The sequence below is a fragment of the Grammomys surdaster genome, unplaced genomic scaffold, assembly GCF_004785775.1.
Source record: "Grammomys surdaster isolate TR1022 unplaced genomic scaffold, NIH_TR_1.0 191, whole genome shotgun sequence".
Classification (NCBI taxonomy): Eukaryota; Metazoa; Chordata; class Mammalia; order Rodentia; family Muridae; genus Grammomys; species Grammomys surdaster.
This window is the reverse complement of record NW_021604636.1, coordinates 17,223,856-17,240,511: the sequence shown is the minus strand read 5'-3', so window position 1 is coordinate 17,240,511 and position 16,656 is coordinate 17,223,856. Positions and strand designations below refer to the sequence as shown.

Below are 16,656 nucleotides of genomic sequence, written 5' to 3'. Positions count from 1 at the left end.
CTGCTTTTTGATATGCATTAGTGTAGAAAACAGTATACTAAAAGATCTCTAAAATACTTATAATTATATAAAACAAATCTGAGGAAGGAGTTTCCTGATTGGACTTAAGGCCTACTCAATAGGAGGAAAGTCTTGCCTGGTAATAGAAACATAGACAATTAGTTGGGTAGTGAAGTCATGCATCCTAGAGGAGAACCTATAACCTCCATTTTAATCAAATGGGAAAGAGATCCTACAACAAAAATGTAAACAGAACCTTTTCATTCCCTTTTCTTCCCTCTTTCTCTTTTGTCCTTACTCTTCTTCTCATCCCTTTCTCTTATCCTTTTCCCCTCCTGTTCCCTCCTCCTCTCTCTGTCAACATCACAGTCTTCTTTCAGATAAAGTCTCACTATGAAGCCCATGTTTGTAAAAGTAAATTTTATTTTTCTGTTGTAATTGTTCTCTGGTAGACTTACTGCCTCTGTCTGCTAACCTAGGCCTAGTTCTGGAAGCTTCGAGGCTCTAGAATCTAATCTAGGACTAGAATGTTTTCAGCCTCTGAAACTTAACTGCTGAATAAGCTCACCCTTTCTTGTTCTTTCTGAACTCTGGCTGGCTGGTTCAACTCAGCTGTTCTGGCTCAAACTCCTCTCCAAGCTGATTTATGCAATTTGGCTTTTCTCTTGGCATCTGAATTGCTCTGCTTGATTTTAAACTAACTCTGGCAATCTTTTCTAATCTTCTGACTCTTGCTTGTTCTATCTTTACCTGGGTCTAGTTTGTTCTCTCTTCAATCTATTTCTGTAAAACTCTCCCAGTAAAACTGTCACCTTCTTCCTCTCTGTCCTGCTCTCCATGAACACTACTGTATTCTTGCACTGTACTCTCCTTCCTATACTGCCAGTCTCTCCCTTAAGTAGCTTCCCTTTCTTCTCTCTTGTGAAATTTGGGTATATTCTATTCTGTCAAATATTTCTCTGATTTGTCACTTTTTCTGCCACTCAATTAGACATCACTTTCAAACATGGATGCTTTCTTCTACAAATTAACTTTATCTTCATTGTTTGGGGATTGAATGTGAGTACTAAGGGCGTGTCTATATTCCAGCCCAGAGGGGTTAAAGGTATGTGCTAAAGGCTGAGCCACACTCTAACTAGGGACAGGTTCAAATATCCTGTAACACATGCTGCTCTTGAACTTGCAGTCCTCATGCTTCAGCCTCTTTACCAGTTACCAGGTTTGTAATATCATGCCAGGCTTTTATTTCAGTTTTTATCCACTAGAAATTGCACTGCTTGTAAACTGAAGAAACATAGTTAAAAAGAAAGAAAAAGTTGTTGGTGATGTTTCTTTTAAAATTGTGTCAAATATTTTGTCAAATATTTTGACCATGTGGTTGTCTTTGAACCACAAGTATGCCTGGTAGGCCAGAAGAGAGCATTGTATCCCCTAGAACTGGTGATTCAGATTGTTGTGAGTCACTATGTGGCTGCTAGATATGGAACCCAGGATCCTCTGCTATTAACTGTTGAACCACTATCCCCTTAACTGCAGTTTTAAACAGGTAGATGTTTTTTAGAAGAAAGCACTCCTGGTGGGTGGTGCCTTTTGTGTTCCTACTTTAATCCTCAAGGGTGCTGCTGCTTGTTCCACCACAGGTGTAGAAATGATTACTCTCAAGGTCACTCACACTTTCACTCATCTCTGCTCCCCCTCTGTCCTCACCTGTATCTTCACGTCCTGCTCAGGCTTCTTCTTCACATCCATCGCTGTCATCAGCACTCTCTGTCGCGCTTACCTTCATCCCATTCATTCTCACTTTCACTTTTTTGCATGAGCTTTTGATGAGAAGAGGGTTTACATCTTCCAAGGATATAAAACATTCTGAGAATTTGCATTTCATCTCTTAATGCAGCTTTCACTATTGTACATTTAAAAAAATAGCTTATAAATTTTAATTTGAATATTCTATGCAGAGTTAAAGGCCATTCCTCAAATATGAACAACTAATATCAGGAATTTCCTTTTTTTCTTTTTTAAAATTATTATTAATCTTTAGTCTTTTTTTTTACAGTCCAGTTGTTATCTCTCTCCTAGTCTGCCCTCCAACAGTTCCTCATCCCATTCCTCCTCCCCCATCTCCAAAAGGATGTTTCCTCTCTGCCCCTACCCCACTAGACTGCCCCACTCCCTGAGCCCTTAAGTGTCTTGAGGGTTAGGTGCATCTTCTCTCACTGAGGCCAGACCAGGCAGTCCTCTGCTGTATATGTGTTGGGGCCCTCATACCAGCTGGTGTATGCTGCCTGATTGGTTGCTCAGTGTCTGAGAGATCTCGGGGGTCCAGGTTAGTTGAGACTGCTGGTCTTCCTATGGGGTCGCTCCTCAGTTTCTTCCAGCTTTTCTCTTATTCAAACACAAGGGTCCCCAGCTTCTGTCCGTTGGATGGGTGTAATTATCTGCATCTGACTCTTTCAGTTACTTGTTGGGCCTCTCAGAGGGCAGCCATGCTAGGCTCCTGTCTGTAAGCACACCATATCATCAATAATAGTGTCAGGCCTTGGAGCTTCCCCTTGAGCTGGATCCCAAGTTGGGCCAGTCACTGGACCTCCTTTCCAACTCAGTCTCTTCTCCATTTTTGTCCCTGCAGTTCTTTTAGACAGGGACAGTTCTGGGTCAGAGTTTCCACTTGACATCCTGTCTTTCTACTAGAGGTGGATTCTACAAGTTCCCTCTCTCCACTGTTGGACATTTCATCTAAGGTTCCTCCCTCTGAGACCTGAGTGTTTCTCACCTCTCAGGTCTCTGGTACACCCCACTTCCTACCTCCAGAGGTTGCCTGTTTGCATTCTTTCTGCTGGCCCTCAGGGCTTCACTCCTTTTCCCCCCACCCCCCCATACCTAATCATGTTCCTCCTTTCCCCTACCACTTTTCTCTCCTATCCACATCCCTCACTCCTTCTGTCCCCCATGATTGCTTTCTTCTCCCTCACAAGTGGGATTGAGCTATCCAAACTTGGGCTCTTTGGCTTGTTGAGTTCTGTGGATTGTATCCTGGGTACTCTGTACTTTTTTTGGACTAATATCCACTTGTTAGTGAGTACATACCATGAATATCCTTTTGGGTCTGAGTTACCTCCCTCAAAGGCCTTAGTCATCAGGGAAATGCAAGTCAAAATGACCATGAGATTCCACCTTATACCAATCAGAATGGCTAAGATCAAAAACCTGAGTTGACAGCACTTTTTGGTGAGAATGTGGAGAAAGAGGAACACACTCCATTGCTGGTGTGATTGTAAACTGGTACAACCACTCTGTAAATCAATCTGGAGGTTCCTCAGAAAATTGGTAATAGATCTACCTGAAGACCCAGTTATACCACTCTTGGGCATATACCCAAAATTCCCCCCGCCCATGCCACAGGGGAACATGTTCCACTATGTTCATAGAGGCCTTGTTTGTGATAGCCAGAAGCTGGAAACAACCCAGATGTCCCACAATGGAAGAATGGATACAGACAATGTGGTTCATTTACACAATGAAATACTATTCAGCTATTAAGTATGAGGACATCATGAGTTTTGCAGGCAAATGGATGGAACCAGAAATTTCCTTTTAAAGACTTGATAAAACTTGATTTGTTAGTACCACTTTAATGTAAATCATCCTTTGAAAGATTGCCAGAGAACTGTAGAATCTCATGACTTGACCTGGGCCTTTAAAGATAGTAATCACCCAGGTTTGTGTCTGTAGGCCAAAACTGTTTCTTGGCATATCTTTGAAGCTATAACTTATACTGGACAGTACACTAAGCCATGAAGAGTTAACAGAGAAGCAGAGAGTTTGGAAGGAAGCATTGTCATCTTAGAAGTACAAGACAAAAATTTAGAAGCAGCCAACTACCTAATCCAATAAATGAAACCATCTGATTTCTTACTTTGCTATACTGTGGAACTAAGGAAAGTGGAAGCCTGGAAGTATTCTGTGTCAGTCCTATCAATGCCTTTAACTCTTTTGTCAGTGTGGAGTTAAGAGACCATGAGCTTTAAGTGTTGGTTTTCTATGGCCTTTGAAGCTTTATCCATTGAGCCATCTTGCTGGCCCCATATATTTTATGTTTGTAAAACAAATTAAAAATATTTTTGGATAAAATTAAGGATATATATTGAGCATTAGCATTCCACTTATTTATGATAGCTTTTTTATTTTTTACTTTATGCATATAAATATTTTGCCTACATGAATATATGTGAACTACGTGCTTACTTGGTGTTCCAGGAGGTCAGAAGAGGGCACTAGAAACCCTGGATATGGAATTACCCATAATTGTGAGTTGCCATGTGGGTACTGGGAATTGAACCTGGGCCCTCTGGAAGAGCAGTGGGTGCTTTAAAATGCTGAGCTATCTCTCCAACCCTGTTTTTCTTTGTTTTTTTTTTATTTTTTAAGATTTATTTATTTTATTTATGTGAGTACACTGTAGCTGTCTTCAGATACACCAGAAGAAGGCATCTGATCCCATTACATATGGCTGTGAGCTACCATGCGGTTGCTGGGAATTGAACTCTCAGGACCTCTGGAAGAACAGTCAGTGCTGTTAACCACTGATACATCTCTCCAGCTCCTCTCCAAGCCCTGTTTAGGAAAGGTTTTAAGTTTCTGTGTATGATTATGTAACAGTAACAGTAAAGGACTGCTAAATAATCCTGCTTGAAATAATCACACATATGTGCACACATAAACACACACACACACACACATTTACTTACAAGGTTTTCTGATGTGTTGAGCATACTAAAATCATTCATTTGTATAGTGTTGCACAAAACGTTTTGATGCTGCTTTATTATTTAATTTGTACAATAAGATGATGAATGAAAAAAATCTTTGGTTTCTTTGATCTGTCTTCTTTAGCTGATTTTCTGGACTTCTAGTTTGTCCCTAGAGTTGTAGGAACAGTGAAAGGGAAGTAAGAATTGCTTTTCACATTATATTTTAAACATCATTGATTTTTTTCTGGTAGATTAAGTTCCCTATGGGAGGTATAACACATCCTGAACTATATGCACATTGTGGGATGGCTGAGACACATTAATTTACATGTGCATTCCTCTACAGACTTAAAAATCTTAACCCCCCCCCCCATGTCATATATAACTGATTGAAATCAATGGCTGTCTGTGATTAGGCATGGGCATGTAGATCAGTAGCGTGTGTCCTGCTCTAGCATATATGTTTATCCTGTATTCTCAGGCACTTGTTCATAGCTTCTAGGAAAGAACTTCAGATTTTTAAATTGCTAAAACATTTTTTTTCCTTAATGTGGTTTCACACATAAGTAAGTTGTAAGAGAATGAGGTTGGTCACAGGATTCTGAAAGATGCTTTGTTAATTAGAAAAAATATAACATGGAATTGTAATCACAAGTGATAACTTTATTTCTAACCACACATTTAGTACTTAACAGATTTTTTTCTTTTGTTGCATTATATTTGCCTTTATCACTTATTAAGTACTTTGTTTGTTAGAGGGTAGGTAAGATGGATAGTCTTATACAAAGCATGTTTTTGAAAAGTACATTTGTATATTTTTTACTCAAAACTATTGGCCACACAACTCTATAAAATGGTTAGATGTTGGGATGGAGAGATGACTCAGTGGTAAGAGCACTGACTGCTCATCCGGAGGTCCTGAGTTCAATTCCCAGCAACCACATGGCAGCTCATAACCATCTACAGTGGGATCTGATGCCCTCTACTGTCATGTAGGCATACATGCAAATAAAGTATTCATATATAAACAAATACATCATAAAAATGGTTAAGTGGTTTTTTTATGTTGAGATTAACAGATTATAGCAGATTAATAGTTGTACTTCACAGAAAAGCAAAAGCTTAACAAATAAAACTGTTGAAAATAAAATTAAGGAAACATGAAACAGTTAAATAGTTATTCAATTTCATGTTAAGTAATATCTAGATATTATACAGGCATCTACATATCTGTGTGCATCAGGTCACCAAGTGTTGATTTTCATGTACTATGCTAGATATGAGGGTCCAGTCATGAATAAAAATCTGGCATTTTGATAGAAGACAGGGCCATCAGTCATCACCGTTTATTTATTGCCTATGTAAATGAACACATGCCATTTCAGCTCATTTCAAGCATATAGCTTTCCTAGTCATTAAACCAGTTGTTCATGCCTTTTTATAAATTAATTTTTCTTTGAAAAATTGAGTACATTTAGTATCTACAGCATGTTTTGAAATAAGTATATATTATATAATAGCTAAACCATATTAGTTTACATATGTATTACCTCATAGATTTAAAATCTAACCATCAGTGGCATTCTGATATGGAAAACGATACATGTACACATGTGTATGTATGCATTCATTCATGCACAATTGCACACACAGACTGACTGGCATCAGTGAATAGGAGCTGGGAAACATTTCAGTGGCATGTGCTAGGCCTAAGGTTGGTCAGCACTGCAAAACCACATGAAGAATGAAAATATAAAAAAGAAATCTAGGTTATTAAAATTATGTATAAAATAAATCAATAGATATAAATCACTTTCCATCGGATTAAGGATCAGTGAGCCAGTGAGCACTTTTGAGACAAGAAAGAACACACTTTTAGGGTTTTGCTATATATACCAGAAGAAAACCTGGAAAAAAAAATATATATCAGATTTAGCCTGCAAAGGTTCCTGAAAGAACTGGTATTTTTGGAACTGCTAGGCTAACAATGGTGAGGGGGAAGAGATTCAAAACTGTTGTTGCTTACACAGTATGAACCCTTCAGCAATTATTACTGAGAAAGCTATACTTCCCCTGCATTGCTTTTAATTGGTCTGGTTTGTGTGTATCTATTTCTGGCTTTGTCTGTATCACATGTGTCTATACTATCTTCATGTATTATCACACTATCCCAGTTTGTGTAGCCACATAGTAAAGCTTAACATTGGAAGAGTGAGGAGTAAACTTGCCAGTGTTTTCTAAAAAAAAAAAAAAGTCTAATAAACTTGATATGTTTACAAAAATTGAGATTTTGATTGACTTTAGATAAAACCGTACATAACTTCAGGGAGAACTAACATCTGATTCTGAACTTTCTATTACATGAAAATTGAATACCTCTACAAGTGTTTAGATATTTATTCCATTTTATAGTTTTCACCACAGTTGTGTTTTATTAGATTATGTTAGTTTCTAACATTGTATCTGGTCTTGAATTTTTTAGAATTCGATTTCATTTTACTAATTGTTAGTATATAGAAGAGCAACTTTTTTCTCGTCACTTACGAGTTCTAGCAGATTTTCTTTTATATGTAATCCTTGGAATTTTGTTTAGAAAAGTAATATCACCTGCATATACAGTTAAATTTTTCTTTTCTCAATATTATACCTGTGATTTCTGTCTCTTGCTTTATAGCAGAAATCAGAATATTAAATACTGCCTTAAATAGAAGGGGATGGGGCATGTGGACGAGTGTCTGTCTCTGTTCTCAGCCTGAAGCCTTCAGGCTTTCCCATTATGTATAGCCATTGAGTAGGATGTCCTCCTGGGCTTTGGGTAAATAAATCCTCTCTATGATGTTGGAAACATTCTTTTTCTATTCCAAGTATGCTGTTGGTTTTTATTATAAATGGATGTTAAATTTTATCTGATGTTTCTTCTATGTTGGCTTATGTGCTTATATTATTTTTCACTAGACTGCAGTGAATAAGTCTGAATGCCGCACTAGCCTTGCACATAGCTGAAGTAAGCCCAATTGTGGTGTCTTAGTTATCTTTTTTCTTTTTTAAAAATACATTATTAGATTGTGTTTATTAACATTTTGTTGAAAACTTTAGCATCCAAGATAGTGGTCTGTTTTTCCTGTGCTGTTACTTTATATCAGTGTAGTACAATTTCAAAATTATATTCAAATTAATTGATTGAAATTAATTTTTACTTTGAAATGAATGAAGAAGTACTGTTTTTAACCCAGAAGAGATTGTATATAAAACTAACATTATTATATTATTTTAATATTTGGTGCAAAAAAACCAAATTATATTTACAGGTAATCTTTTAGGTGAAATTTCTTTTCTTTATATGGATAAGTGTTTGTGATTTGATTGTCTTGGCTGTTTTTTGCTCTACCAAATTTCAAATCCTTTGTATAGCTTGTTTTAATTTTTTTCCTAGTGGTAAGAAAATGAGGCAGTTAGTGCTAGTTATCAATGCAAGTACTTTACATGAAATAGTACATAAGCTACTCAGATACTTGATTGTGACTAGAGTTCCTGATTTTCTACAATTAGACTTGAATTATGGATCTAGAGAAAAATGTAGACACTGAATCAGCCTGCTTAACTTTATAGATATGGAACGAGGTAGTGAAGGATTTGTTTGCTTGTTCAAGGTTACATATGAGGATGTAGGTTTAGTCCAGAATCTTTAACTACGAAGGATCATTAATTCTTCCATGAGGTTTTGCAGGAGGGAAAAAAAACACATGGATATATAAATATGTAATATGTGTATATATGTGTGTGGTATATGTGTGTATATATGATATTACTGTATGTATATATATGCATGCACATATAATATATAATACGTGATATGTGATACATATATATATATATAAAATATTATATATCCCCTAAATACACTATCTAGTTAGAAAATGGCACTGAGTCATAAGAATGCATGAAACAGGATTCAAGAATGCACATTTTTATGCATAATTATTTCTTTTAAAAATGGCAGTTTGGTCTATTGGAGTTATTTTGGTAGAATAAACTTAGGGAGAGAGGTTTAACATTTAAGAAAGCATTAGACTAGAATGTACCATCTGAACAATAGCATCCTAGTTTAGAATCTTTTTTGAAATCACAGTGTGAACATTAAGACTTTAAAAAATACAGTTAGATACATTTAGTATGCTTTCATAAGTATCATGTTATTTTGTTTATTGTTTAGTTAGGGAGTGTATTGGGACAGAAGCTAGTTACCCAACTAGCTTTAGGAGGAGGGAGGAAGATTGTCAGATGTTTCCTCATAAAGCAATTTTTTTTTACCAATGGGGTAAAAATGATAGTCTGAATCTAGGAAATAATCCTGAAAATGTGTTTAACATTAAAAGATAAATGTTAGAAATTCTTTCACAGTGATTAAAATGATAATTTGTCTTTTATCTACAAACATATACTGATGTTTCTCCTTCCTTGTCATCCTTGTATGCTACAAAATTTTCTTCAGTCTCTCTCTCAGTAGAATACTTCAGGAAGGTACTATTCATTGACTGGAAACCAAAAGTGCTGCCCGTTTGGTACTTGGGCTACAAGGAGTGTTTGTTTTGGTCATATTTTAGTTTAAGATATTCCTGTGCTTCAATGGACTCTTCTTTTGAAAATTAAAAATAGCTATGCAGTGTTATTTATTACTTTTATTTTTTTACAGTCCAGTTGTTACCCTCCTCCTGTCCACCCTCCCACAGTTACTCATCCCATTCCCCATTCCCCTCCTAGCCACCCCAAGGTTGCATATTTCCATTGATTCTGCTGACCCTCAGGGCTTCTCTCCTGTTCCTTCCCCCCAATATCTGATCAAGTTCGCCTTTTCCCTTTTCCTTCCCCTCTCCTACCCAGGTCTCTACCTCCTTCCTTCTGCCTCCCATGACTGATTTCTTTTCCCTCCCATGAGTTAAGTGGAGAGAAATGCACACAGAACACCCATCTAACAAATCAAACAAAGGCAGGTCAGCCAGTTTCTTGGAGCTAGTAATGGCAATGCATTAAGAGGGAGTTGCTGCTCACACAACCTGTGGGCCAGATGCATCCCAGAATGAATTTCTGTATTTAAGTATTTGGAAAAAATATCAAGGATAATATTTTGTTGAGAATATTATGTTAAAAATTACAAAAAGTTTAGTTTTTAATCTGCATAAATAAAGTTTTATTGGAACACAAACTCTGTTCATTCATTTACTGTCTATGGATACTTTTGTACTTCACAAGCAGAGTAGTTGCTTGTGCAGACCATATGGCCTGCAAAGCCTAAAATACATACTGTCTGGACCTTTACAAAAACGCTTGCCATCCCTGTTTTAAGAGAAGAGTGTGGGCAGTACATGTTTTTAGAATTTTTAGTACAAGAGAAACTTGGTTTGCTCATGTTTTGAAGAAGTTTCTGAAAAGAAATAACTTAATGGTTTCTGATGTGTCCAGATAAATAGTAGTAGCAGACCTTCTCTAGAATACAGATGCCATAGTTATCATATAGTTTGCACCATGTCATTTCATGACACCATTTCTGCACGTAGACACTACAAACTCATAATTACATCTCTGTTAGTACATTCTGTTAGTACACTGTAGAACAGCTGTTCCCAAGACTTACTTAGGATCTTAGAATTAAGAAACTTGTGTTAGTTTGTTGTTGCTAGGACAACATACCAGAAGTCAATGACTTCAAAGATTTATGCTGGATCCCCATCTTCTTGTCTTAGCCACTTGTTGGTTGTTTTCGTTGCCGTGGACCGAGTACAGATGTGAACCTTGTGACTGGGAATGTGCAGTCTAGCCACACAGTTCATGGCAAACAGGAAACAGAGTGAGAGAAGGGCTGGGGAGAAAGGGTTATGTCCCAAGTGACCTACTTCACTAGGCCTCCAGGGTTCTTGTAAAATACCATACTATAAAGCATTAACATGGGATTAACTCATTGGTTAGGTCAGAGACCTCAGTGTCTAGTCACCTCCCAATAATGCCATATCTGGGGACCAAATCTTCAATACAAGAGCCTTTTGGGGTAATATTTCCTGTCCATAGCATAACACAAGAATTTTTTTCAGAAATGCAGATTGTATGTTTTCTATGTTAGAAATGAGGACATTTTAAAATGGCAATTTGTTAAATGGCAGGTGTCCAGTCTACATTACTAAAAGAAATCTTTATGAAAAGTGTTTTCTGAATGAAAAAGAAATGTGATGTAGAAAACAATGGGATTTCTTATCTTTTTTATTCAGCTTCCAATGTACGCTACTTTGATTGTTGTATTATTTTGATTTATCCACACACAATTAACTAGTTAGAAAATATTTTAATAATTTATTTAGAGAGTTATATTTTTTCTTTTTATGATATCAAGATTTAAGAAGTAGCCTCATTTTTTAAAAGTCAGTTGATCTCTCTCACCTTGAATTTTTTTTAACACATGAATGCTTTGCAACATCACATTAATTCTTTTATAAAATAACAATACTCTGAATTATATGGATCTTCTGGATATTGGCTTATTTCATTATTCAGAATTCAAAGGCCACTTTTGTTAATATTACCATGTAATATTACATGTTATCCTAATGCTAGTAGATGCAAGTCTCTATCGATTCCTGTTTTTACCAACAGATTCAAATTTTACCACTGGCAATGCATATGAATATAAATTGCTTTACTTGAGTTAACAGATTCACTTTTGAGAGCATGTGTGCCAGATTCCAAAGTCTCCATGGCCCTGGCTTGTTTAGTCTACAGAGTTGCAGGAACTACACAGCCAAACTATACGGGAGAATTGTGTTTTCTTAGGTTGTATTTTGTGGCACAAAATATTAAAAAGGAGGTCTAACCATGGAAGGGTTGAAATGTAATAAAATTAACAACTTTTGCTGCTTTTTGTGTGTTTAAATGAAGCTGACATTGTCAGGAGAAATTTTGTGATATATGTGGGCAATTTAGATTACTGTGGTTATTTCTATGCCTAAAGCATGGGGATGCAAATGCAAAGTTGCAGCATTGGGGTGAGGAGGAGCTGTGGACATTGCAAGAGTACCTTAAGTGGTTGCCCTCTTCAGCACGTTGATCTTAGGAATGTTTAGTTACATTAGTCTTCTGTTATCTTACAGGTGCTATACTTGGCAGATCAGAAACTCAGGAGTGTCTTTTCTTTAATGCTAATTGGGAAAGAGACAGAACCAACCAGACTGGTGTTGAGCCTTGCTATGGTGATAAAGATAAACGGCGACATTGTTTTGCTACCTGGAAGAATATCTCTGGTTCCATTGAAATAGTGAAGCAAGGTTGTTGGCTGGATGATATCAACTGCTATGACAGGTAAGACTTACTTAGTTTTTATGATGGAGTTCAGTGACTTTCCTTCTCTCTGTCTCACCTTAAAAAAAGGAAAGGAAAATCAATGCATGGATTTTCAAGTAAGAACTTCTTGCTGTTTTGAAGATGAAATTATGAAGACTATCGTAACATTCATCAATGACAAGACTTTTCTTCCTAAGTAATAAACACACCTACCATATTTCTGCTTTATTCTTGATATGTTTTGAATAATCTACAAGTAGTGAGAGCTCTTATATATGAATAATTTTTCCCATCTTTTTATTAGCATTATAAGCTTTAATGCCAACTTAATAATTGCTTTAAAAGAAAATATATGTTGAAAAGTATATCCTTAAAGAGGAATAATGATTTGTTTCAGTATTCAGTTTTCATTCAGTTTTATTCTTTATATATTTGGAAGAAATTGGGCCTTTTGTTTTTTACCCCAAGAGATATTTATGTTGACATTCAGAATTATATCAACTAAAAATTCATATAAAGCTATATTTTCTTTAATACATCTTATTTAAATTATTTTATACTGGAATACATAAATGGTAATGCTGTTGAGTGCTTCCAATCTTTCTGTGGGAAGGGATATTGATATTGGACTGATCATTTTCCTGCCTGGGCCACAGCTTTTGCACTATGGGTGGGTGTTGTAGAATGGTAGAGGCCTGCATAGCCCTAGGTAACCAGCTGTTTTGGACCCAAGAAGTTGTGTTATAGCTGCTGACCATTCTGCCTGTCTTCAGGAGCCTCAGTTACCTACAGTTGATGATCGATTAGCCATATGTGACCTAGACATGTATTGAATAAATTATGAAAGTTAACTTAGCTCCATGATGTATTAAAGTATAATCATTTAGTTATTTATTTAATATTTGGAATATGCTTCAAAGTTTGTAAAGTTTCCAAGAGTTATTTCTCTATATTTACATTTTTACCTATATTTCTATTAGTATAGGTGCATAATCAAGTGATATCTGCTATTATAAAAGGAAATGGGAAGACAGTAGAAAAAATGTAGAGGTTATCTTTAACTGGTCTTTTATTAGTTTATATAAGGAAGCTGTGAGTGTGTGCATTTGCGTGTGTACATGTGCATATGTGTTATATGTTATACGTGTTACATACATCCATCTGCATGTGTAATTAAAAACTCCTGTACTTCTTGCCTGTCAACAACGTGTTTTACTTGTGTGAGAACCAGGCAGTACTGAAATGCTTAGTGAGCCATTCATTGGAACCTCACAGAGAGCATTACTCAGCATAAAGTGCTTGCTGTCAGTGATATCTACACTAGTTTTTTTTCCCCCTGGGGATTAGATGCTAATAATATAGAAATTCATGAATCCAATATTCATGCTCTAAAACTGAATACATCAATTGAACAAATGAGGATAGTATGGGAAAGAATTCTCTTGAGCTAAGTGTTTTTCTTTTCAGTGCTTAGAAGCATAACTATTAATTTTTAAATTACATATTCCTCATAAAACAGCTTGGCTTATCTTTTAACTTCTTCTAAGTTGATGTTAGTAGTTTCTCTTTAGAGTTTGATACTGGTAAAGCCATTAGCTCTTAAACTTGAACTTTTATCTAGAATTGTCTCAGTTGTTGCTAATGCTACACAAAGCAGGCTCATTGATGTTTAACAGCAGTAAAGTTGATTTTAAAAGGACAGATTTATATAGCTGTTTCTTAGTAGCTGATTGAAGCTTGTTTCTCAAGGTTAACTCTTATCGAGGGTGTTGCTTTTTATTTTAATTTAGTTTGTCCTGATTGTGGTCAGTCTGAGGGATGAGGTCCTATGTTTTCTTGTTCATATTAGTTTTCTGCTTTTTTGTTATCTTAAAATACAATCTTGTTCATCTGTTCAAGAATTGAAATCTGCTACTGTGAGATAACCTAGTTTGTTTCTGTTCATGAGATACAAGCTCACATTACTTGGTGTATGTGTGTATTTATTTAGCTTTATATCTAGTTTTCAGTTTTCAATATTCACAAAATAGGAAGTTATATTTCCCATGAGCAAATGCAACTCCTAGACTAAATTGCCTCACTAACTTTATGTTCTTCTTCAAGCTTCTCTAATAATTAAAAAGAAAACAAAGGAGATAGTTACCTTAGATTGCTCACTTAACCATATTCAAGCAATAGTCAGAGGAAGTCAGTGTGATCCATCATAAACTCAGATGTTTACTTATTTTTTTCTGCTGAGATTTAATAACAAAATTCTAGGAACAGTTTTAGTTTTAAGAATTGATTATTGGATACTCCCAAATGTCTTCAATTTGAATATAATGACTTCTGTCTCAAAAACAACGAATCTATTGTGGGGTCAGTATAATGCTATTTGTGTTAATTATTCTTTCCTTTTTCAAATAGGACTGATTGTATAGAAAAAAAAGACAGCCCTGAAGTATACTTTTGTTGCTGTGAGGGCAATATGTGTAATGAAAAGTTCTCTTATTTTCCGGAGATGGAAGTCACACAGCGTAAGTGTATAGTGAAAATACATGCTTGTTCTGCAGTAGATTGAAAAGAAAATACATTTGTGTTGTTAATTTACTACTGTTTTCTTACACTCCATCCCTCCTGCTCCCAGCTGTGTTAACTGCTTACTATAGGATTGTGTAGACCAAATCCAAGCCATTTCCTCTTCTGTCTTTCACAGCCACTTCCAATCCGGTTACACCGAAGCCACCCTATTACAACATCCTGCTGTATTCCTTGGTACCACTTATGTTAATTGCAGGGATTGTCATTTGTGCATTTTGGGTGTACAGACATCACAAGATGGCCTACCCTCCTGTACTTGTTCCTACTCAAGTAAGTTATTGTCCTGTATTCTTTTGTGCATTTTATATTTTAGAGAAGTATTAACTGAAGTATAACTGAATAATATGTTAGTTATTTTCTTTGGACTTCATTTTGGAAAGTTTATTGTCATGGAAACGATAGCTAATTGCAATCTTACTTATTTTGTATGTTGTAAACTTCTTAAAGGTTGAGATAGAGTCAAGTCTTGATATCATCCCTATTATTCTCTGTAGTCTCACTATTATCCCAGTGCCTTAAGTATAGAATGCACTCTGCTTTCCTATTGAAGTTATTAATGATGAAAAAGTGGTCTCAGAATCTTCTTTGTTTTGTCTGTGCTTTTCTCTATAGAGACTTAATGCTTTTTAAAAGAACCTTTGCCAAAACACCCTTTGACTGTTAGAAATGACCCATAAAGTTAGGCAAGAAAGTATGGGAAAGGGAAGTCTTGTAAAGACTTTAGGGATATATATCTGTAAAGATCTTTCAAGTGAAAGTTGTAGAGAAATATTTCTTACCATGTATTACTGGTAATTCAGGTATGTTGATTGGTTTACAGAATAGCAAATACTAATTGGATAGTAAAAACTTAAAAAAAATTTCTTTTGATTTTTACTCACTTCAAAACTATTTCTGAAAATGTGAATGGGGTAATCAGATTAAACATCCTGATTTTTCTTTACTATCCATGATGTAGAGTGCTGTCACTAGTCCAGTGCCACACAGGACTTTTCATGAAGTAGCTAATAATCTACATGCCTGAGAAAGCTGATACTTTTGTTTATACTTCTTTGAGCTATCTCTAAATTCTAATTTTTACTGTGTTTCTTTTAATTCTTTAAGATTTGAATACCTTGGCCACTCTCCGTCTCTTAGTTTAGCTCTGTTTTTTTAATAGTAGTAGGCTAAATGGTAAAACTTGATAAAAGAAATTAGGAAAATCTGGTATTTTAATAAGAGCAATTCTTTTATCTAAGCATTATTTACATAACATACGTTACACTATGTTGTTGTATCATCTCTTTGATCTCTTTGAAAAATGCATATGGAAAAATAAACCCAGTGGTAGATAACTTCCATTCTTCTGTCAATGACTTTAAAATTTTGTTTCAGTATCTAAATTTAGAAGAGAAAGTAAAGTACTTTGTGTCCTAATAATTCTCTGAAATTACCCTAGTTTCATAAATGTGACAGAAAAACCTAAAAAACACATTTAAGGGAACTTTATATATAATTTGGGAAATTTTTATTAAAGGATGTTTTGAACATTAATATAATGTTATAGATAGAACATTGAAGTATATACACTGCAGTATATGAGTGTTGTTAAAATGTTCCTCCTCCCCTGTGTCTCTGTCTCTCTCCGTCTCTGTGCGTGTATATATTAGATGACTTTCATAAAAAGTAATAAGAGTTTAACACTTTTTTTAATAAAGGGAAAACATTGTTATAATTCATAAATAATAGACTGAGACCTGTTATAAGTGTATACCTCCCCCCCCCCCCCGGTTTTAGATGTTTGTTGCTATTAATATTCTGAAAAACAAAGAGTCACTTTTGTGGTTGAGTGACTTGCCATGACAAATTTTTATAAAAAGACAACCCTGAACTAACTGACTTTAAACTTTTTTAGGATTTTAAACTGTATACAAAATGGCATTGTTTTTTATGTGGAATCTCACTTTGGTCCCCTCAGACTTTCTCTGACACAGTGTAACTTCATGCTTTAAGTCTCATT

At 35.5% G+C, this 16,656-nt stretch overlaps 1 protein-coding gene across 2 annotated transcripts in view; it reads left to right on the top strand.

Moving 5' to 3' along the window:
* The window catches only part of Acvr2a (activin A receptor type 2A), an 80,976-nt gene that overhangs the window by 35,215 nt on the left and 29,105 nt on the right, over positions 1–16,656 (top strand). For both annotated transcript variants that reach the window (XM_028769193.1, XM_028769192.1), the window contains exons 2-4: positions 11,888–12,095; positions 14,484–14,593; positions 14,773–14,927. In XM_028769193.1, coding sequence (XP_028625026.1) covers positions 11,888–12,095; positions 14,484–14,593; positions 14,773–14,927 — 473 coding nt within the window. The remainder of the gene's footprint in view (positions 1–11,887; positions 12,096–14,483; positions 14,594–14,772; positions 14,928–16,656) is intronic.